The following is a 23,537-nucleotide window of genomic DNA, read 5'->3' on the forward strand; positions in this document are numbered from 1 at the left end:
GGAAGCATTGTTTATTTCCCGGAGCCTCTTGCTTGGAATGTAATGGATTGCTACATCAGTTATCCTTTCCCCTTCTTGGGAGCTGTAGAGGCAGAGGTGGGTTGTAAGGGCGATTCGTAGCATCAGGTGGTGGTGCTTTAAATTCCCTTATATGACTTCTAAATTGCTTCATGGCCCTGAGATGACTTAGGTGGGGATTTAGGAGAATAGGTACTATGCTGGATTCCAGCAGGCCTGGAATTGGCCCAAGCTGTTTTACTGAAATAAGAAATGTACCTGCCTGCGCAGCAGTGACACTTGGCCATGACATGAAATATACCTGCGTGTCAGTACTGTTTGTGGATAACAGTAAGAAGGAAAGTTTGCACTTGGTTTCAGTGAGACCCCAGGAGGGCGCTGCGGTTAACACAGGTTATGTGACTAGCAGGATATGAGAAACCCCAACCAGTATTCCATTTTGAGTTTCCTGGTTCTGAGGTGTTCCTTGCCCATGTCAGTGGTTCTGGATCTGGGAGAGAAAGCACAGGTCCCTGTTGCCCTCACAAAGGGAGGACTGACCGTTGGCGCTGGCACCCACCTCTTTGAATTCCTTGCTTGGAGAGAGAACTGATTTTTCAGAGTTGAAGCTGAGTCTAACTCCCTGCTGGACATGTCTTTCATTCACTATATCAACTCTAATAATCTCCCCAGAGATTCCCATTACGCCTATGGCATGAAACAGGTTTTTCTTATTGATGGAGATTGCCCTTGCTCCCTGGGAGCTGGTAAGACAGGCAGAATTTCAAGCCCCATCCTCACCCACTGAGACCCTACACTGACTCCTCAAGCTGAATGTGAATTTTAGTGAGACCCCCAGGTGATTTGGCAGAAAATTAAAGTTCGGAAATAGTCTAATAGTACCAGCTCATATCCTGGCTTCCCAGTCCTTTAAGATAGCACTAGCCAATAGAGAATGTGTAATTTAAAATTTTCTAGTAGCCACTTTGAACAAGTAAAGAAACAGGTGAAATCAATTTTAATATATTTAACACAGCATATGCAAAATATTTCAACATGTCATCGACGTAATAATGACATGTTTCTCCTTTTTTGGTATTAAATTGTCAATCAGGTGTATATTTTAACATTATAGCCCATCTCAGTTTAGATTAGCCACATTTCAAGTGTTCAGGAGCTACAGCTGTGGAGAGATACATTTGGTCTTGATTTGCTGAGGATTTCATCAGATTCACTGTCAATGCTTAAATAGCCGCCTCGGTCATAACTTAACCTTAACATTAGGTGTAATGTTTGCCAAGTCCTTAGCCCAGTGCTTTTACATCATGTCTCATATGAATCCTCACAGCAGCGCTTTGAGGTAAGATCCCCACTGAGTTTCAGAGAGGTTAGGTCTAAGCTGAAGCGTTTAGGAAGCAGCAATATCAGGATTTGAACCCAGGTAAGTCTGACTTCTGGGTTTCCAGCCTCTGCTGCAACTTCCTGCAGCTCTCATGACTACAGGGTTTTTTCTCAGTTTCAGTTTTCAGTTTTGTAAGCCATATTAAAAAGGCACCATTGGTATATGTATGAAATGCAACCTTCTTTCTTGAGGGGAACTTCAAAGAACTCGAAGAATGCCTCTTTCTTCTCTGACTTTTCAGAGAGGGTGCAGAGTCCCTAAACAGAAGTTTCCTCCTAGAGGGAATACCACGGATCAGGGGACTGCCTTTCCTGCTGCTCATTAGAATCACTTGGGGAGTTTTAAATACTTGCTTCCCTGGGCATTGCCCACAGATATTCGAACTTAATTGATCTGGGCTGAGACTCTGACATCTGTATTTTAAAAAGTGGTCCCAGTGTGCAGCAGTACTAGGAGCGCTTCTCCAACTTCGTTGCCTTATGAATCACCTGGACTTCGAGTTGAAACACAGATTCTGACTCAGTGGTTCCAGGCTGGGCCCGGAGAGCTTTTTCTTCTCATTTCCATCAAGCTCCCAGGTGATGCCAACAGTGTTGCTCTGTGGCTCCCACTCAGAGCACCAAGCCGTATCATAATCACCTGAGGGGTTTTTGCAAAACTACAGATTCCTGGCGTCATGCCTGGAGTTTCTGATTCAGTAGTTCTGGGGTGGGGCCCAAGATCTTTACTTGAGAAGGCTCGTGCTTTCAATGTTTCACCATAAAGTATTATGTTTACTTTAGGTTTTGTGTGGGTGCACTTCTAGTGTACATTTTTTTCGGTCATAACTGGATGTTGAATTTTATCAAACCCCTTTTCTTCCTTTATGGAGATAGGTTTTTGGTTTTTTTTGTAGAGAGAGCTTCTTACTTTGTTACCCATGCTGGTCTCAAACTCCTGGCCTCAAGCAATTCTCCTGCCTCAGCCTCCCAAAGTGCTTAGGATTACAGGTGTGAGGGAGAACATGTGTTTTCTGTCCTTAAACTTGTTAATGTGGTGGGCTATTTTAAGGGATTTTCTGATATAACTTTGTAGCATTAACTAAGTTTGTATTGCTGGGATAAACTCAACGGGGTCATGTTCTTTCTTACTGCTGGGTTTGATTGCTAATATTTTCTTTAGGATTTTTAAATCTTATATACATAAGATTTGGTATTAGTTTTCCTGTGCTGTCTTGGTCTAGTTTAGTATCGTGATTATGCTAGCCTTGTAAAGTGAGTTGAGGTATTCCCTTTTTCTGTTCTCTGGAAGTTTGTATAAGATTGGAGTTACTGGTTCCTTGAATGTTGCTAGAACTTGCACATAGAGTTGCCTGGGCCTGGAAGATTTTAAACTACCACCTAATGTCTGCCAAATCTATAGCTGTGTCTGTTCATTCCTGCATCCTACTATTGTTTGTTTGTGCCCTCCTTTTTTATTAGTCTAACCAGAGGTTTGTCAGTTTTAGTTATGGCACCAACTTGATAATATAATTATGTTCATTTGTTTCCATTTTAGGGCTTTTCCCCTGCTTTTTTGATTAATTTTTAATGAGTAAAAACTTTGTATGATTTTAAAGTCCAATTTATATCAAGGTATATTCAGAAGGCTTTCACCCCTATCTCTGACCGGGTATTCTGTTTCCTTTCCCCCCGTAGATGATCGGTTTTATTAGTTTGTTCTTCTAAGTATCTTTTGCAAATTTGAGCAAGCACATACATGTATTTTCCCCTTTTCTTGCACAAAAACATATTTCATTATTCAGCCTCTCGCCCTTTTCACTTAAAGTATATACCAGGAATCATTCTTCATTTTCTCCTCCTTTCTTTAGATTTATTCTGCTGTTTGGATGTTTCAAAACATAGTAGTTTCATGATTATTTAGTTGTAATATATTCTAATTTCTATTTTTATTTCATTCACCCGTGAGCTGTTTAGAAGTACATTTTTACTTACAAATGTATTTTCTAGGTATTTTCAAAACTGATTTACAACTTAACTGCATTTTGGTGAAAGAATGTGATGTGAACACTCGTAGTTCTTTGAAATTTGTCAAGGATGGGCTTATGTGGTATTTTTGTGGCTGGCTTCTTTCACTTAGCATACTGCTTTCTATATTTATTTTTGTGTTGTTGCATGTATCAGCAGTTCCTGACTTTCTGTTGCTGAGTAGTATTCCATAGTATGGTTATAATGTAATTTATTCATTCAGTAGTTGATCATTTGAGTTAATTCAGTTTTTGGCCATTTTGAAAAAAAGCTGCCATGAACATTCACATACAGGTCTTTATGTGGACTCATGTTTTTATTCGCTTTGTGTAAATACTTAGGTGTGGCATTGCTGGGCCATATGTTTAGTGTATGTTTAACTTTACAAGGAACTGTCAAACTGTTTTCCAAAGTGGACACGCCATTGTGCCACTTTACATTCCTACTGGCTTTAATTGTCTGCCTTTAAAATGTTAGCCATTTGAGTGTATAATGGTATCTCATTGTATTTTTAACTTACAAATTCCTAGTGACTAGTAATAGTGAGCATGTCTTCATGTGCTTGTTTGGCCATTAAGTTTATCTTCTTTGGTGAAGTATTTGCTGAAATCTTTTGCCCATTTCTTATTAAATTGGATTGTCTGTCTGAAGTTGTGAGGGTTCTTTATATGTTCTGGATACAAGTACTTCATCAGATATGTGATTTGCAAGCATCTTCTCTCAAACTGTGGTTTGCCTTTCATTTTCTTAACTGTGCCTCTGTGCAAGAGCAAGGATTTTTAATTTTGATGAAGTCCTATTTATTTTTTCCCCTCTTATGGTTTGAGCTTTTGTGTTTTAAGAAATCTTTACCTACATTCACAAAAATTTTCCCCTGTGTTCCTTTCAGAACTTTTTTAGTCCTGCTCTTATGTTTAGATCTGTTTTGGCAGACAGATCTTTCCCACCCCTGGTGTTTATACCGGTGTAATCCCCTTCCCTTGAGTGTGAGCAGGGCCTGTGACTTGCTTCTAGAATATAGACTAGAATATGGAAAAAGTGTAGGGATTCTACCGATATAATTAAGGTCACAACCAGTAGATTTTGAGTTAATCAAAAGAGAAGTTATCCTGGGTAGGCCTGAATTAATCAGCCCAAAACCCTTAAAAGAAGGTCTGGGTCCTCCCTGAGGTGAGATTCTCCTTGCTGACTTGTTGATGTGAGCAGCCACATTGAGGAAGCCTACGTAGAAAGGAACTGTAGATGGTCTCTAGGACCTAAAGGCTGCTTGGCAAAAAGCCAGGGCCGTCAACCATGCAGCCTCAAGGAAATGAGTTCTGCCAACACTCTGAATGAACTTGGAAGCAGATTTTCCCCAGTTGAGCCTCCAGATGAGAACGCAGACTGGCCAATACCTTGATTGCAACTTTGTGAGACCCTGAGCAGAGGACCCAGCTAAGCTGTGCCTGGACACCTGACCCACAGAAGCTGTGAGATGATAAATGTGTGCTGTTTATGGCTGCTAAGTTTGTTATTCAGCAACATAAAACTAGTATGTCTGTGTTCCATTTCAAGTTAATTTTGTATATTTTGTTAAGTAAGAGTCAAGATTCATTTATTTTTCCATATGGACATCAAACTGTTCCAGCATCATTTGTGGGAAAAGGCCCACATATTTTGGTAATTTTGTTGAAAATCAATTGACCATTGCTAGGACCTCAAAAAGAAGGGCCTAATTGTAGTCTCTGTTCTGTTCCATTGATCTGTATGTCTATCCTTATACGAGTACTGCAGTGTCTTGATTACTGAGGCATTGTAATAAGTCTGGGGATCAGGTAGTGGAAGTACTGCAACTTTTTTTTTTTCTTTTCAAAATTGTTTTGAGTATTCTTGGCTGCTTGCCTTTTTGTACAAATTTTGGAATCATCTTGTCAAAGCCTGTTGGGATTTTGATAGGGATTTCATTGACTTTGTAGATCAATATTGACATCATGACAATAATGAGTCTTTGATCCTTGAGCATGTGAGAGATATATATGATATATGTGATATATTTATATGATATATGCTATCATGTATTTATTTTTTTATATATATATATATATATATATTTTTTTTTTTTTTTTGAGATGGAGTTTTGCTTTTGGTGCCCAGGTTGGAGTGCAGTGGTGCGATCTCAGCTCACTGCAACCTCCGCCTCCCAGGTTCAAGTGATTCTCCCACCTCAGCCTCCCGAGTATCTGGGATTACAGACACCTGCCACCATGCCCAGCTAATTTTGTATTTTTAGTAGAGACGGGATTTCTCATGTTGGTCGGGCTGGTCTTGAACTCCCCACCTCCGGTGATCTGCCCGCCTCGGCCTCCCAAAGTGCTGGGATTACAGGCGTGAGCCACCGCGCCCAGCCCGAGCATGCAATATTTCTCCATGTATTTAGGTCTTTAATTTATCTCAGCCGTGTTTTGTAGTTTTCAGTGTATGATTCTTGTACGTATTTTGTTCAGTGTTTCCCTAAATATTTCATTTTTTTGGTATTACAAATGACATTTTTAAAATAAAAATGTTTTTTGAGACAGAGTCTTGTTCTGTCACCTAAGCTGGAGTGCAGTGGCATGACGGTGGCTCACTGTAGCCTCAACCTCCTGGGCTAAAGTGATCCTCCCTCCTCAGCCTCTGGAGTAGCTGAAAACTACAGGTGCATGCCCCCATGCCCAGCCAATTTTTTTTTTTTTAATGTTTTGTAGAGATAGGGTCTTGCTGTATTGCCTAGGCTGGTCTCAAATTCCTGGGCTCAAGTGGTTCTCCTGCCTCAGCCTCCCAAAGTACTGAGATTACAGGCATAAACCACAGCACTGGGCCAGTATTTTTATATTTCAGTGTTCATATGTTCATTGCTCACAGTACAAATATAATTAATTTTTATACTGGCTTTGTGTTTTATTTAGCCTTACTAAATTTACTTATTCTAATAGTTTTTTTGTAGTATTCTTAGGATTTTTTTTTTTTGCATACATGATTATGTTGTCTGTAAATACAGTTTTACTTCTTCTTTCCAATATGTTATATGTTTTGAACTTGCTAGAAGCTCTAAAAGATGTTAAATACAAGTGATAAGAGTGACATTCCTTGCCTTGTTCCCACTCTTATTGGTGAAAGAAGAAATACTTTCTCACTTGTGATGTCAGCTGAAGGTTTTTCATAGGTGCCCTTGACAATTCCTGATTTCCTGAGGGTTTTTTTTTTTTAAATCATGGATAGATGTTGAATTACGTTAAGAGAAGCCACGTCTCAGATACAGTCTTCGGGAAGATAGCACACCTCATGAATAGTCTTACTGACTATACATATCACCACATTTATACCCATTGTTAACCACCACTACCCAGCTTTTCCTCCTAGTGTCGATAACAGAATTTCCATCTGGAGCGTGGGAATTCTTTTTATTCTTCTGTGGAGCAGCATATACTGCTCCTTCAAAAGACATGGAAATTCTCTGCGAGATTCACATGTATCATTATTTTAGAACTGGAATTTCTTCATCTTCTCTTTCCTTACCATTCTTTTAACACTGGTTTTGGTTCTTCTTCATCTCCTTGCCTTTTTCATTTCTTTCTTTAGGTTATTTCTTCCCCATCTGTGAAACCTTCTCTGCCAATAGTGCCAAGTTATAAAAATATGTACGTTCAGTCTTTTCACCTTCTTCTGTAACAAGGATAGGTGGTTGTTTGTGTTTGTGGCTGGAGTAAGAAGTAACTGCTCCAAGTAGGAAGATAACTATTGTCCATACTCTCTGGATCATGGCAAGTCTTTCTCCTGATTCTCCTGGGATCCTAATTAAGCCGTCTTTGGGGATTCCCTGTGCATACTCCTTTTCTACTACGGCAAACTGCCTGTTGGGCAAGCTACTACTCCTACTGCTTATCTCTGCTAACCTTCAAGGTCAACCTGCTCTTGCAAATTAGGACTAATTAAGATGTATCAAGCCCAACATTTTCAACAATCAAAAGACCCTAGGCAGGGTTCCAAAAGCCCCATGTAGAGGAAGGTCAGGAAGTTCCAAATCCAAATTATTCAATGCATTTTGGAACTCTTCTTTGGAATTGACTTCAGAGACTATGGTACCTTTAAAAAAAAAATCCTCAAAGCCTCTAGGCCAAAATCATTTTGTATCACCTCTATTAATATACAGAATGGGCACCGGTGCTGTGTGGAGCATTGGTTTTGGTTTAAAAATTGAGATATGGTTAAAGTTCATGAGATGGCACCTTATGTAGCCTTAAATTCCAAAAGCAGTTTCAAAAGAATAATTCAAAGAATACTTTGAACAGTGGCCACATTGCTGGAATTTGTGTACACCATCAAAAGGGACTACTTTGAAGAATAACTCAGCTATATATGATCTGACAGGCTTTTAAACAAATGCCTCATTACATCATAGTTGCACCTCATGGGGTATTTTGTGCACTAGTAATAAAACTTTCTCCTTTTAAAAGATAATTTTAATAAAGACTAAGTGGATACAAAGAAATGTTTCAGTAGACAAACAAGGATTGTACTGTTTCAGTGACTCACAGACTTGGATTTCAGGGGAAAAAGTATATTTGTTGATCATCTTTAAAGTGAAGTCTAGGGTTCTTCTTTGTGACCATCAGATTTTATCACATCGGTGAAATTCTGAAAAGATTTTTTATCCAACTGTGCAAGCAGGAGGCATAATGTCCTCATTTTAATATGATCATCTATGACAGAATGAGAAAGACAGATATCTATCTATCTGTTAGTGGATAAGAGGGCTGGTCAGATTGCCTGGATTTCAATTCCATCTTTGACAGTTATTAGCAGACAAATTGTTTAACCTTCCTGTTCCTTGTATTTGTCAGTTGTCATATGATGATAGTAATACCTAGTTGCCTTTTAAGGTTTTGGTGGGGATTAAATGACTTAATCTGTGATTAGAACAATGTCTGACAGGTAGTAGATGATCAGTAAATGAAAGCAATGACCATTAGCATAAGCAGATACTCTGTTTTGCTTTAATTGTATCACCTCTGTTATTGTCTTTATTACTATTTAACCTTTTAAATACATATTCATTATCTTTATTGTTATCTAAACATTTGTTCATCATCTCCCCAACTCAGTTTTTAGCTCCTTGAAGACCTGTCTCAGTGGGGATATCTCCATTATAGTCCAGCGTAATTGCCCACTATATAGTTACTGATTGTGAACGCTTTGGAAACAAGATTAAATAGTTCTATATGCTGAGTAAGGAGTATCTCAGAATGATTGGCTTGTTGTCATTTCATTATTTCTTCTAAAAAACCATATTACTATTTGAGTACTGGTTAATTTAATAGGTGTTCACTGAATGCTTATAGATAGATTGACAAATGAAATTGTTCTGAATGTAACCATATGTCGACATGACCATTTTGTAGACTGTTAATTTCTGTAGCCAACCTCCTGCCTATTATCGATTGAATTGTGTCCCCTAAAAAGATATACTGAAGCATTAGCCCCTGTTACCTCAGACTGTGGCCTTGTTTGGAAATAGTGTTATTGCAGATGTAGTTAGTTAAGATGAGGTCATGCAGCACTGGAGTAGGGTGGGCCCCTCATCCAACACGACTAGTGTCCTTAGAAGAGAGCACCATGTGAAAACACAGACACACAGGGAGAAAGCCATGTGCCAACAGGCAGAGATTGGAGTGGTGAAGCTGCAAGTCAAGGAATGCCAAGGATTGCAGCCACCACCAGAAGCTAGGGAGAGGCAAGGAAGCATCCTCCACTAGAGGCTCCAGGTGGCGCTTGGCCTAGCCAACACCTTGATCTTGGACTTCAGGACTCCAGAACTGTGAGAGAATTTATTTCTGTTCTTTTAGGCCATCCAGTTTGTGGGACTTCTTTACAGTAGCCCCGGGACACCAATACACGGCCCATCTGCTTGAATAAGAGTGTTGACAAGCTTGGGATTTCATTTCAAATGGTGGATTTGCCTATGTTTTCATCCATTATCCACCTTCTCCAGATACTTTGATTTAAATATACATATTTATATATTTAAATATATAATTTATGATTTATATATTTAAATATATATTTCCTGTACCTGATCTGGCAGCAAATATATATATATATATGAAAATCTGGCACAAAAATACAGTTTTTACATGCATGCTGGGAATGGGAGACATTTCCGAGGATGCTTATAACAGCACTGTTTATAATAGTGAAACCTGGAAACAGCTCAAATGGTCACTGGGAGGAGAATGGAAAAACCAAGTGCAAAGCAGTGGACTGCTATGCAGCTGTGAAAATGAGTGGAACACAGCTATATGCGTCAACATTTATGACTCTCTCAATAACACTATGTGAGAAAAGCAAGTGGCAGAAGAATGTATAATGATTCAATTTCCATAAAACTTCAGAAACATGGAAAATCGCATTATTCCGGGATGTATACATATGTGGAAAATTTTAAAGATATGCAAGGGAATTATAAACATAAAAATCAGCCCTAGGGAGGTATGTTGGAGTACCTTTAATGGCTGATGACTCACTTCTCCAAAGTCATGAAAGTTTATGAGGGTGATGCTATATTTGTTTCTTCACTGAATACTGAGTACCCAAACTGTGCTTTGTGCTGGTGCGAGAATGGAAAACATGGCCCCTGACCTTAGGAAGTTCTAGAAATCTAAGAGACGGGGCACAAAATGTCAAGGCATAAGTACAGGGTGAGAAATTAAATACAGTCGTCCCTTAGTATTTGTGGGAAACTGGTTCCAGGATCCCTGAGGATACCAAAATCCTTGGATGCCCAAGTCCTTGATATAAAATGGCATAGTATTTGCATATAACCTTGCATATCCTCCTGTGTACTTTCAGTCCTCTATGGATTACTTATAATAACTAATACAATGGAAATGCTATGTAAATACAAATAAAAATTAGCATTTTAATTATTTTTCTATTTGTATTTTTTCTATTTGTATTATTTGTATTTGTGTTATTTTTTTGTTGTACTGTTATTTTTGTGTTTCTTCCCAAATATTTTTGATCCGCAATTGGTTGAATCACTAGATGTGGAACTCCTGGATGTGGAGGACTGACTATTATTAGGAATATGTATGGTGTACAGAGAAGTAGAGAGAGAGTGCGAGGGGGTGTGTGTGTGGGGCAGGGGAGAGGTCAGGAAAAGCTTTCCATGTTTTGAAGCAGGTAAATGCCAACAAAGCAGATGCCAACAAAGCCCCTGCTTCTGCCTTCAAGTGAGAGCACCTAGAGGAACTGTTTCAAATGGCAGGTTATCTCCAGCCTTTTCTCCTCTCTTCAGTTTTTTAGATACTATGCACATCCGCTCTAGAGTTCCTTTTTTTTCCCTCCTCCTCCACTGCTGATTCTGGTTGGAAGAATCTTCATTAGTAATGCCTAATGACTTGGCTTTTCTTTGGGGTCCTTTAGCCCAGACCCGAGAAGGTTCTTGGAAAGTAAGGAGATGTTTTGATCTGGCACCTTTGTTACTATCATAGTTATAACTTTTTTTTTTTTTACATGTTTCTCTTCTTCAATAATTACTGTTTTAACTTTTGCTAAAGAAGTAACTGTTTACTTATAAATTTAAAATGTACTTTTGTGAATAGTTCTCACAGGGGAAAATAGTTCAATAAAATACAGTTTTTTTCATTGAGCAGATCAGCTGGGTTCATGAGTTTTGGAATTGGCAGATGCACGGGAACTTGATCTTGTTCCTATTTTAAAACTTTGTTTACTGGCAGGTATTTGACTGTTGAAAAATCCATTGGTGAGTTTAGTGATCTGTTTAAATGTGTGCAGTATTGCTAGGTAGCCTTTGTACATTAAAAACAAATAACCTGATAGTAACTGACTTTTCTCACAGTTTACTTACCATATCACTTTCAATTTAAGAAGAATTTCTAAAGTTACCCTGTTCCATGGCCACAGCTCATGCCACTAAAGCCAATCAGCTGTCTTGAAGATGTGCCATTTGTCGTGAGGGGACCAAGAAATAGGGTGAAGAGATCAGCCCACATCCATCACTAGCCACTGGAAAAAATGATTCAAAATGCATTCTCCACTGGGTCTGAATTATATTATTTTTAGTCAAAGGTCTTTGCAGCATTTAAAGAAATAGGGGTAGATATATCATTATGTTTAAAATAAATTGTAAATATCAAAATTATACAAAGAGTGAGATTTTAAATGAAATACTATATAGCATCTTATAATTTTCAAAGAGGAATCATCAAACTAAATACCCTGTAGCCCTAAGATTTGAAGTGATCAAGACAAATTGAGAAGCTCTAATGCATCTGTTACATGTGTCTATGTGGACAGTAGGCCACTTACTAGGGGGATCCTTTTTTGGAGTAAACATAGTTAGATTTCTAGCCTATTTTTAGATACCTGAGCCTGAATGGAAAGTATTGAGATGAGATCTGTATGTTAAGGATTTCACAGAAAGTTTCCCTGGGCTAGGAGTCAAGTATTTTCTTTTTTTAATGGAAGGAGGCATATTTGAAGGTAAACTGCCGTAAGACTGATTGGAGTCTTGGCAAGATTAGATTGATCATCTTAGAAAACCTGTGTGCAGAATGGTTAGGCAATCAAGGATATGGTACATTTTGTGGACAACCAGCCTAGCATATTAGCACCAGTTTGGGTTCTGACTTAAGAGTTCATTGGGCTGGGTGTGGTGGCTCATGCCCGTAATCCTAGCACTTCGGGAGGAGGCCGATGTGGGCGGATCACTTGAGGTCAGGAGTTCGAGACCAGCCTGGTCAACTTGGTGAAGTCCCGTCGCTACTAAAAATACAAAAATTAGCTGGGCATGGTGGCGCACACCTGTAATCCCAGCTTCTCGGGAGACTGAGGCAGGAGAATCACTCAACCCAGGAGGCAGAGGTTACAGTGAGCTGAGGTGGTACCACTGTACTCCAGCCTAATTATATAACTATATATATAATATAATTATATTATATATATAGTTATATATAATATAATATATAAATTATATATTATATTATAATATAAATAATATATTATATACTATATATAAATATATTATAATATTTATAATATAAATATATATTATATAATTATATATAATTACTATATATAATTATATATTATATAACTATATATAATATCTAGTTATATAATTATATAACTAGATATAATATATAGTTATATAATTATATAACTAATTATAAAAATAGTTATAACTATGATAGTAACAAAGGTGCCAGATCAAAACATCTCCTTACTTTCCCAGAACCTTCTCGGGTCTGGGCTAAAGGACCCCAAAGAAAAGCCGAGTCATTAGTGAGACTCTGTCTCAAAAAAAAAAAAAAAAAAAAGCATAAAGCATCTCTGGTAGGAGGAAGGGAACTGGTATTTGAGCATCTTTGTTGTGTCATCTACTGTGCTATAATTTTACCTGTTCCTCATGACAGCACTGTGAGGGCTGGTATTATGCCCCTTTTATAGACTGGGAACTGCAGTAATTAAGTGACAGAATTGGGATCTGAAACACAAATTGGTCTGAATACAGAATCCCTTCCTTTTTTTCAGATGTATCACACTGTTTTGTAGGTGCGCATAGTGGCATTTTGACAAGCTCTCAATGGTGGGGTTAATAGCTTGTTTTTTAGTTTAAGAGAATATGATTATTATGTACTTTGGCTAAAGACATTTCACATGGGAATGATTTTAGTAGTTTAATGCAGGGCGTGACAGCCTGTTTTTGTAAATAAAAATTTATTGGAATATAGCCCATCGTTTATTTCCATATTGCTGCTTCAGTGCTACAACACAGTACTGAGTAGTTGCAACAGAAATGTCTGGATATCTGGCCCTTTACACGAAAAGTTTGTCAATCCCTTGTTCAAAGGAAAATGCATAAAAATGAACCAAACTTCTGCTTTTGCGGATCATAGTTTATTTTCATGTGAGTTGAGTACCTCTTCCCCCCAAGTAAGCAAATATGTGTGTTAAATTGATGGTTTACCTGGTCTCAAAATGGCTGGAATATAAACATTTATCTTTGTTCATAGTGATTAGGTTGAGGACGTCTCAAGGTATGTTTCATTTTTTTGCCTCCTAGGTGGCCTACAATCCGAGCTACTTTAATGCAAAAAATCAGAATAAGTTTATAGTAAATCCTGTGTTTACTAGCACTCCAGGTACATAACTCTGTGAATGGTTCTCATTGGGGGTGACACTTCCCCTAGAGGCCAAATTGGAAATGGGGGGATGTTTGGTTATGGTGTAATTCGTTAAAAAATACATTATTTTATTATAAATCACTGTCCTTTTATTTCTCCTTTATATTGGAGTTAGTACAGTATATTGATTTTTTATCATGTTTAGATTGATGATATCCATGGTTTTCATTTCAGCCTAGCAAAGGGGACTTTACAGAAATTTGTTTTATAAAAAGGGAGTTTCGAGTCTGATAGTATTGAGCACCACTACCAAAGAGATTTGGCATCTTTTTCAAAACAGACTTCTAAGTAAGGACAACTACCTTAGAAAGACCTGGAATTCTGAACGGAGAGGCTGCTTGTTCTCTGACAAATTTTAGAAGTCAAGTTTTAAGTCTCAGTATGTTTCCGTAAGCAGCATCTTTCCAGAGAAAGAGCATGATTGAACTTAAAGTAAATGCCAACACAGAGTCATAAAGCACATTAAGGCTCATCAAAAGACAAAGGCTGCATACCTTTGTCACTGTTTTGTTTGTATACAGAAAAGTTCAGAAAAACCACTCAGGGCCATTGATCTCAAATCAGGTGACAGTGGGAAATAGAGCTCCCTGTGGTGTTTACATTTTGCTTGCAAAGGCTCTATGAGGCAGAGGTCAAAATTATTTTCTAGTTCTGCTGCTTTTAGATTTTTAACATAAGGGTTAAAATGGCATGCATTTTTAAATGTTTTTATGTGTGCTTCAGATTTGTGTATTGTTGTTTTTCATATTCAACAGAAAAGGGAAAACAGTTCCTTAGTCTGGAAAAAGGATGCAGTGAAAGAGGTTTTGTATCCGCTTCCACAGATTCAACTGACCAATCCCAGCCCCCTGTACTGGGACGACTGTACCTTAATTTGAAATGTCTGCTTCATGGAAAAGTCTATAAGGGAAGATAGCATTGCTCAAATTATTTTCAGTGCAAATTGTTTCAAAGGGGTGTAAGTTAACCCTGCAGTTAACTGTATAAGGGTATATACACTTAAATCTGCTGCCCAGAACCACCCTGCCTGGACCATCCTGATTAGTCAAGGCCTTGTCATGCCATTTCAAACATGAGTTTGTGTGAACCTCTGGCTTAAGCAAAATATCACGCTGCTAACAACTGTTACATTCCTTGTCCAATCCTTAATTGCCCAGTTCATTCACTCATTTAACAAATACCTGTGAAGTATCTTTTGGGTGCCAGGCACTGTTACAGGTGCTGTAAATAAATAAAACAGATAAAATTCTTGGAACTTAGAGGCCCCAAAGGTTGGTTGGCTGGGTGAGTTGCGTTCTCTTAACTATGTTTCTTAGTCTCAAGCTCTTCTACTGAGATTGGGACCAGTCACATGCAACCTGGTTTCCTTCCAGAGACCACTTACAAGCACTTTTCTGTAGGTGGAAGGGACTCTGCAGTGCAAGGAGACCTAGGCTAGAGTTGGCCCTGCTAGTGCTAGTAAGTCACTCCAGGACCTTGTCACACACCCTCTAGGCCCCCCTCATCTCCTCTGTAACAGGAGAGGGTTGGGCTTAAATAATCTCAAAGGTTATTTTGGGGGATAAAAAATGATAGAAGTCTACTTCTGGTTAGAGTGCCGTAGTTAACATATATGTATGGAATCAACTTTTAATTTTTGCTGTAAAGCCAAGGTAGCCAAAAATCAACACTTTTTTTGTTTGTTTTTTTAAATAAAAAGGATAAAAACTTGATTCTTAGGGCTTTGGGATGAAATACTCTGTAACCAAAAGGGTAGCTGATTTTTGTAGACTTCACTATAGCTTCTAATTATCATCCAACTGCCTTTACGCTAACATAGTCATTTTATACACGAATATATGGATGAACTTTCTTTGCTTGGTAAGTTAGAGACAGCCCAGGGCTTGTGCACACCTGTCTAGTACATTTGCCAAAGTGCTACACTGCTTCCCATTTTCCTGTTAGAGCCATTATTGTCATGTACTTTTTTTTTTAAGCAAAAAGCACTTTATAACTGAGTGGCTGCTAGCCGTGCACTATCCCTATAGTAGTTAACTTTTCTCCTAGTATTTCCAAGGTCAGGACTAATTTATAGAATTGGCTAAGACATTGGCATTCAATAGTTATCCTTTTGTGCTCATAAAAATTAAAAATTTTAAAAATGCTAGTAATTTGTTAACAGATATACTGTGTGGTTCCAAGCCCTTCATGAATGTGTTAATTCATTTGTTTCACCCAATAATGTTGATGTAAAATGGGGGTAATAGCAACCAAAGCCCAGAGAAGTTAAATAACCCACTCAAGGTCAAATGGTGAGTTGCAGAGTTGGAATTTGATGCAGTCAGCTGCAACATTTGTACACACCAGCATGATGCTGTTCCAGCTTCAGTAAACTTCAGGGATCAATCAAAACTATTCAACAAAGAGAGGCTCACTGATGAGATTTTAAAGTAAGCCTCATTGTGGAACTGGCACATGTTATCTGGACCCTTGGATTTCTCGGATGTGAACTTGATCCAACTATCAACAGTAGTAGTAGTGTCTGGTGTTACTCTAAAAATTAGAGCTTTAGATATAAAGACTGCAGATTGTTCGGTTTCATTTATATGAAATGCCCAAAGTAGGCAAAGTATAGCAAATTCATGGTTGCTGGAGGATTGGAAGTGGTGGGTGACTGCTAATGGGTATGAGGTTTCTCTTTGCGATAATAAAAATGTTCTAAAGCTGATTGTGGTGATGGGTGGCACAACTTTGGATATACTAAAAACCTTTAAATTGTACATTTGAAAAGGGTGAACTGTATGGTATATGAGTTGTAGTGAAACAGTTAAATGAAGGGAAAATGAGGGCTTTCTTCCTTTATATCCATTTTAAATTTAAATTTTTTCGTAAAAATCAGAAACAGCAGGAAGACTCATCGTTCTTTTATGGCCCATGAATAAACAGGGTGGTGACGATGATTGAGTTGACCGTACAACCAGGATTTTAGATTTTTTCTACTGACTTGATAGTAAGAATTTAACTTTTTGTTTTAAAATGTTGACTTATATTAGTGAAGCATTTTAAAGTATCTATACTAAAAGGTAATTTTATATCAGTTACTGAAGAAAGTCTGCCCCTAATATATCGTCTTGTTTAGTGAGTAGAAAAATTTCATAGCAGATACATCTGACTTGCTCCATAGTTCATCTCATCCATTCTGCTGTCTCTGAGAATAATGGGTTATTTTGCTTGGACATGAACTTAAGGTTAGAAGGGTTTTTCAAAGCACATTGTACTATTTTGTCTGAATTTAATTCATTTTCGTGTTATTCATTATATCTTTTTTAAAAGTTACTTTTAATTTTGCATTGTGCTACCTGTAGGTAGTTTCCGCTCTTTTGAGCATCTCTTTCTATAAAGATGCATTTTGCTGTAATTGTTAATTTTCAAGCCTCAGTGGTAGTTGCCTAGTTCCAGTGTTCTGGGATTTGGTGAACTAGTATACATGTTTGCCCCATCATGACATTTCACAGTATTGTATATTTACCATGTAATCATTCATTCGCCAGATAGTTGTGAGTTCCAGTGTGCACCAGGATACAGCCACGAACCAGACAGACACAAGCCTTGGCTTTGTAGTGTTGAACTCTCATGGGGGAATCCTGACAGTCCCAGCCTTGTAAGATGGCCTGTATCTATCTGGTCATCTCTCCACCTCTTCATCCTGGTGGCTGTCTTTGTCTGTGACTTCGTCACCTCTCTTGACTATTTCTTAAGGACAGTGGCCAGTACTGTGAAGCTATTAAATCCCACTAGGTTTTGTGCCAAGTTGTGTTAACCCATTTATGCCTAGTGTTCCACTATTGGAATGCTAAGCTTGTGGGAGTTATTTACATCCTACTCCTCAAGGTCATCACCAAGGTCTGATTTTTCACAAAAATAATTTGCAACCTCCAGCATAAATGGGTTAATGTTCTCCATTGCTGGATATTGTTAGTGTGTCTGGTTGCTCTTAATACAGCTTGGCAAAAAGATCTTTATAAATATCCACAGTCACCTTGTTGAATTGGATGTGGTTTACCTCCCACTGACTTCATGTGTGTCTATCTGTGTCCTAAACTTTGATAAAGTAACCAAAGCATTGCTTAGTTTTCTGTTATTGCTGTAATCTTCATAAGTCTAAATAAATCCTTGCATTAAAATGGTATTTGTGTGTGTTCCGAATATAATGCTTTCATTTATGCCCGAATTGTGATGAATATGCATTATTTAAATGAAGTATATACTTTCCGTAGAAAATACTGATTAAATCACATCTTACTAATTTGATTTCAATCAAATCCATGCCACTCTAAACTGTCATCATTTGGAGAAAACAAAATTCTTAAAAGAGAAAATAGTGCGAGTTAAATTGTCCATTCTTTTTTCATTCTGCTTGGCTGCCTCTAAATTATCTTTAAAAATTAAGGAATATGGAAATTTGAGGCCTGTTGCACAATTAATAAACATTAAGTTTTTTTAGATGGCAATTAGAGCACTAGGAATAAAAATTCCTGGAATGTGTGTGGCATCTTCTGCTGAGCTCCCTTGTGCATTTAGCTTCTCTTGTTTGTTCTCCCCAGTCCCCTGCACCTTTATTGGAGCTCTCACATACTGCCTGTGCTGTGGTTCGTTGTTTGTATGTCTCATTACCACTGGGGCCTAGTATGGAAGTGGAACCTGTAAAGTAGTACCGTTTGCTCTCAGTTGCCATATTTAACTCTCAGATGTCACGTATGTTTGAAATTGCATACAAATTCGGTTGATATTGAATGTTGTCTTTCTTGGTAGAGTTTCCAGGATGGCTTCTGCATCAACTTCTAAATATAATTCACACTCCTTGGAGAATGAGTCTATTAAGAGGGTAAGTTGAATTTTTCTATCTCTTTCCCTGTATTTTCATATTTGAATATTAGGTCATTTTGGGCTGGCCTATTGAATGAAGCCCTTTTTTTTTTTTTTTTTTTTTTTTTTGAGACAGAGTCTCGCTCTGTAGCCCAGGTTGGAGTGCAGTGGTGTGATCTCGGCTCACTTCAACCTCTGCCTCCCAGATTCAAGTGATTCTCCTGCCTCGGCCTCCCGAGTAGCTGGGATTACAGGCGTGTGCTACCACGCCCGGCTAATTTTTGTATTTTTTAGTAGAGACGGGATTTCACCATGTTGGCCAGGCTGGTCTTGAACTCTTGACCTCAGGTGATCCACCTGCATCGGCCTCCCAAAGTGCTGGGATTTACAGGCGTGAGCCACCGCTCCCGGCCCAGAAAAGCTTTTAGATTGGATGCCTTATATGTGTTAAGTGAGTTTTACATTTGTAAATCCTTTCACATAACTTCATTTTTGAAAACCTCTGTCTCGTGAAATTACTGCTAGACCTTATGTTTAAGGTACTAGGCAATCCTCCAACCGGAAAGGTTGCTGAAGGACATACTGGAGGGCTAAGGCCTGCTGAGCAGGCTGCTATACCTTCCTAAACATTGGCATTGTTTTCTAGTTATGATAAAATTGTTGCATAACCAAAACAAATACAACTTTTACAGAAAATGGTTCAAGGTATCCAGGGGGAGATTGTGGAATTAGAGGGAGATTTTGGAATATGCATTAAAAGGAAGGGATTAATTTAAAATAAGCTTTATTCATGGCCCTTTAAGGCCCTAAGATTATCTACCAGAAAGGCTAATTTATACTCCCACCAGGTGGATAGGGATGCCTAAGCAATCAGAAGGGAGCAAAAGGTGGTCTTTTCATTTGTATTACTTGGTTACTAATGAGGTTAACTTTTTTTTAAAAAATGTGTTTATGGTCGGGTAAGGTGGCTCATGCTTGTAATCCCGGCACTTTAGGAGGCTAAGGTGGGAGGATCACTTAGCTCAGGAGTTCGAGACTGGCCTGGGCAACATAGTGAAACCCTGTCTCTACCAGAAATACAAAAAATTAGCTGGGTGTGGTGGCGTGCGCTCATAGTTCCAGCTACTCAGGAGGCTGAGGTGGGAGATTGTTTGAGCCTGGGAGGCAGAGGTTGCAGTGAGCCGAGATCTTACCACTGCACTCCAGCCTGGGCGACAGTGAGATCCTGTCTCAAAATAAATAAATAAATAGAAGTGTGTTTGTTATGAGTTTGTATTTCTTTTGTGAAGTGATTGTTCATGTCCTCTATTTGGCTTTTGGGGGTTTTGAGTGGAATTCTTATTGATTATGTGTTCCGTGTGTGTCTGTGTGTGTGTACATAAATTTTTTTCGAGACAGAGTCTAACTCTGTCCCTCAGGCTGGAGCGCAGTGGTGCAGTCCTGGCTCACTGCAACCTCTGCCTCCTGGGTTCAAGTGATTCTCGTGCCTCAGCCTCCCGAGTAGCTGGGATTACAGGTGTGCACCATCACACCCAGCTAATTTTTGTAGTTTTAGTAGAGTTGGGGTTTCACCTTGTTAGCCAGGCTAGTCTTGAACTCCTGGCCTCAAGCTGTCCACCCGCCTTAGCCTCTCAAAGTGCTGGGATTACAGGCGTGGACCACCACACCTGGCTTGTTCCTTCTATTTTGATAATCAGCTCTATACTCTGTTACAAGTCTTCTTCCTGGTTTATTGTTGGCTTTTTAATTGTATTTATGGTATCTTGTTTTGATTTTGAAATACTGAAGTTTAAAGTTTTTATGTAATCACATATATCAATCTTTATATTTTCTGTTTTGGGTGCCTACAAGGGCCATCCTCATCTCCAAGATTATATGTTTTTATTGTATTTAAGTATTTTTATGGTACAAGAATCAGATCTAAACACAGGAGTAATTTCAAGAATGTAACTATAAATCCTTGTGTAATGCTGCTCTGATATAATGTATATCCTGTGTTAATCCCATGTTATCCTGTTTTAATCAGACATTCGCTTCCCTTATTTTGTGGTTGACCCAGAACTGTGGTATTTAAAAGGTATACTGAGTATTGCATTTGCTCGTTATACCTGTTTTTAGTTAGTGAGAGGTAGTGTTAAAGGATGATAATTTCTTCTCTCTCTTACAATTTATATAAGGTGTATGGTTTTGCTTCTCATTGAGGAAGGCATTCCTGGCTGAGAACAGTTTGTCTTGCCCAACTGGTTAAAATGCTTAGCTTACAAGTACTAGAAAATTGTTTTAATTGGCTGGAAATTTTCATTCTGCCTCTGAATGAAAAAACATAAAAAATTTAGCATAACACTCCTCTTTGACAGCTTATATCTCACCTAAATATGCAATTCACATTTCTCTTGTTTCATAATAATTCTCTCCATTTGCATAGCCTCTGACAATTCACAGAAGTGTGCACAGTGGCTCACACCTGTAATTCCAGCACTGTGGAAGGCCAAGGCAGGCAGATCACTTGAGGCCAGGAGTTCAAGACCAGCCTGGCCAACATGGTGAAACCCCATCTCTACTCAAAATGCAAAAATTAGCTGGGCGTGGTGGCACACACCTGTAGTCCCAGTTACTCAGGAGACCGAGGCATGAGAATCATTTGAACCTGGGAGCTGGGAGGCAGACGTTGCAGTAAGCCAAGATTGCACCACTGTTGCCTGGCAACAGAGCAAGACTGTCTCAAAAAATAAAAGTGTGCATATATATATATATATATATTTTTTCACTTAATACCCACAAAACTGCTCTGATGGAAGCATGAGTAACTTATGAAATGATTGCAGTGTGATTTTGGACAACAAATAGAAAAAAAAATGAAATATTGCTGAGAAAAAACCTTTTGCCCAAACGGATGTTACCGATGTGCCTCAAATGTCATCAGACTAGCACCTGCAACACATCTTTGTATTAATCCACTAGGGTGGCTGAATAACCTGAAAGACAATGGGTATCAATGGCAAATTAGACTCTGAGAACTCACCTGCAGGTTGTAATGGTTAATAATACTGTGCCCGCCCAGCAGAGCTGTGGAGGTGATTGAATGAGGCACATGCTTGGGAATACCTCTAAAGCCAGGAAGCCTAGAGAAATAGTAAAGTGATGTGAAGAATTTGTACAAATGGTTCCTAAGACTTTTGCCAGCTCAAAAGTTCTCTGACAGACCACTCTTTCCTCTTATCTAAGATAAAGATCTTAGTAAATGTGAGGAAGTAAAAAGTGAGGAAGGATCTTAGTGAAATAGGAAACTCAATAGGTAATCACAGTGATTTTCGGGCCTTGTAATAGGATTCTGGCTAATGGCTGTACTGTTATTCAGTTAAGCCTGTATGGAATTGAAGTTTTCCTTCCTAGTCTTCCCAAAAGATGGCTGAATATGAAAAAAAGAAAGCTGCCACAGTGTATGTGTATCTATAGAATACACTTAATATTTACTTTTTATCACTTTCCTGAAAGCTGTTAACTTTAAAGTGCTTGGAAATGTAGTTTAAAAATTAATATTATTGAAAAGCATGCTAGCATTATTTAGTACTAGAAGTTGACACATCTAATTAATGTTGGTGCTAGATTGTATTTTTTGTTTGAAGTTTTGTGCCAGTTTTCCCAAATACTAAATCTCTAATGCTTTTTCTTTAAAAAGCATATTTAAAAACAATGCGTAAATGTAACGTCATTACTTCTGATGCGTCTGTTTTGTTTCTAGCCGTCTCGAGATGGAGTCAATCGGGATCTCCCTGAGGCTGTTCCTCGACTTCCAGGAGAAACACTAATCACTGGTAAGGACCTGCTGACATTAAGATTTGCATAACTTGAGGAGAAGTCTGGCAGGATCAGGTGGCTTCAATCCCACTTACTCTTTAGCGGTCAGACTTAGATAAATAGGCTAGCTTTGTTTGGAAGTGTTAACACAGAATTCTCTGCATCCGTTTCTTGATTAAAGAGTTCTTTCAAGAGCTTCATGCTCACAAGGGTAGTGATACTCTTGTGTCTGTACCAAAGACTGAGAATGATTTAGGGGAAAAAAATGTGGATTATCTCTTGAAAGTCTCTCATTGGAGCCATAAGCTCTCATGGTTTAAGGTTTTAAGAGCAAAATGATTTCTAGTCAATGATGCATGCTTTAAAATGATAAACTTAAAGGCTTGAAAGCTTAAGCATTCTCCTCTTTGAAATATAGGAGAACATATTGCTTTAAAATATCTTTCATTTGTCAGAAAATGGAAGTTAGTATTTAGGTAATATTTTGATGTTATTTTTCATGGTAAACGTATACTAAAAGGAAGGGATCAACTTTGGAAGGGCTAGATCACTCTGGCTTAAGAATATAGAAACATCTGACAGCTTCTAAGCCAAGTGCTAATGTTGTGGGCAAATTTTATATTTGGATTAACACCCTCCTTTCAGACTTCAATGTATTTGAAGCGGATGTGATTACCATTCTTCCAGGGAACCTTTTGATTAATTAAGATCTGGGTTGTTTAGCTTAAATGGCTAAAACCTGGTGCTAATTAGATGGCGAGCCCAAGCGAGGTACCTTTGGGAATTAGCCATACACCGTGAGAAATTCTCTTCTGAGTCCACAATCTTGCACACATTCTAGTCTTGAAATGGAGATCAGTGGGATGTGTTCATCCCAATTTCTGGATAAGAGCAAAGAAGATATTTTACTTTTGATCCTCTTCATATATGAAGTTTTGGTGGTAGGTATCAGTGCCTGAACCTTAACCTAGGTAGTAACTAATGGAACTAGCATGAAGTAGCCTTACTGAGTATTTTTTATTTAGCACTTGAGGAGAAAGGGATTTTAAAATCATTACGAGTCATTAACACATTCAAGGACATCCTTGAAAGATAAGAGAGACATATTTCTATTATAATTAATTTTTCTGGTTTAGCTTCTCCTTATGTTTATTCTACCAAAGATGTACTATTCGTTTGGCCACCTGTTTTATATCACTTCAGTGTTTGAAATGAACCTAGCCAAACTCTATTCTAGACTATTAAAAAGAGAAAGAGGTTTGGTGT

The 23,537-nt window shown here is 38.3% G+C and overlaps 1 protein-coding gene across 4 annotated transcripts in view; it reads left to right on the plus strand.

The window, feature by feature from the left end:
* Positions 1-23,537, plus strand: part of MTM1 (myotubularin 1) — a 106,637-nt gene that overhangs the window by 11,046 nt on the left and 72,054 nt on the right. For all 4 annotated transcript variants that reach the window (XM_050775334.1, XM_050775333.1, XM_050775336.1 and 1 more), the window contains exons 2-3: positions 18,420-18,492; positions 22,216-22,288. In XM_050775334.1, coding sequence (XP_050631291.1) covers positions 18,430-18,492; positions 22,216-22,288 — 136 coding nt within the window. In that variant the 5' untranslated portion in view covers positions 18,420-18,429. The remainder of the gene's footprint in view (positions 1-18,419; positions 18,493-22,215; positions 22,289-23,537) is intronic.

This window comes from Macaca thibetana, chromosome X (assembly GCF_024542745.1).
Source record: "Macaca thibetana thibetana isolate TM-01 chromosome X, ASM2454274v1, whole genome shotgun sequence".
Classification (NCBI taxonomy): domain Eukaryota; kingdom Metazoa; phylum Chordata; class Mammalia; order Primates; family Cercopithecidae; genus Macaca; species Macaca thibetana.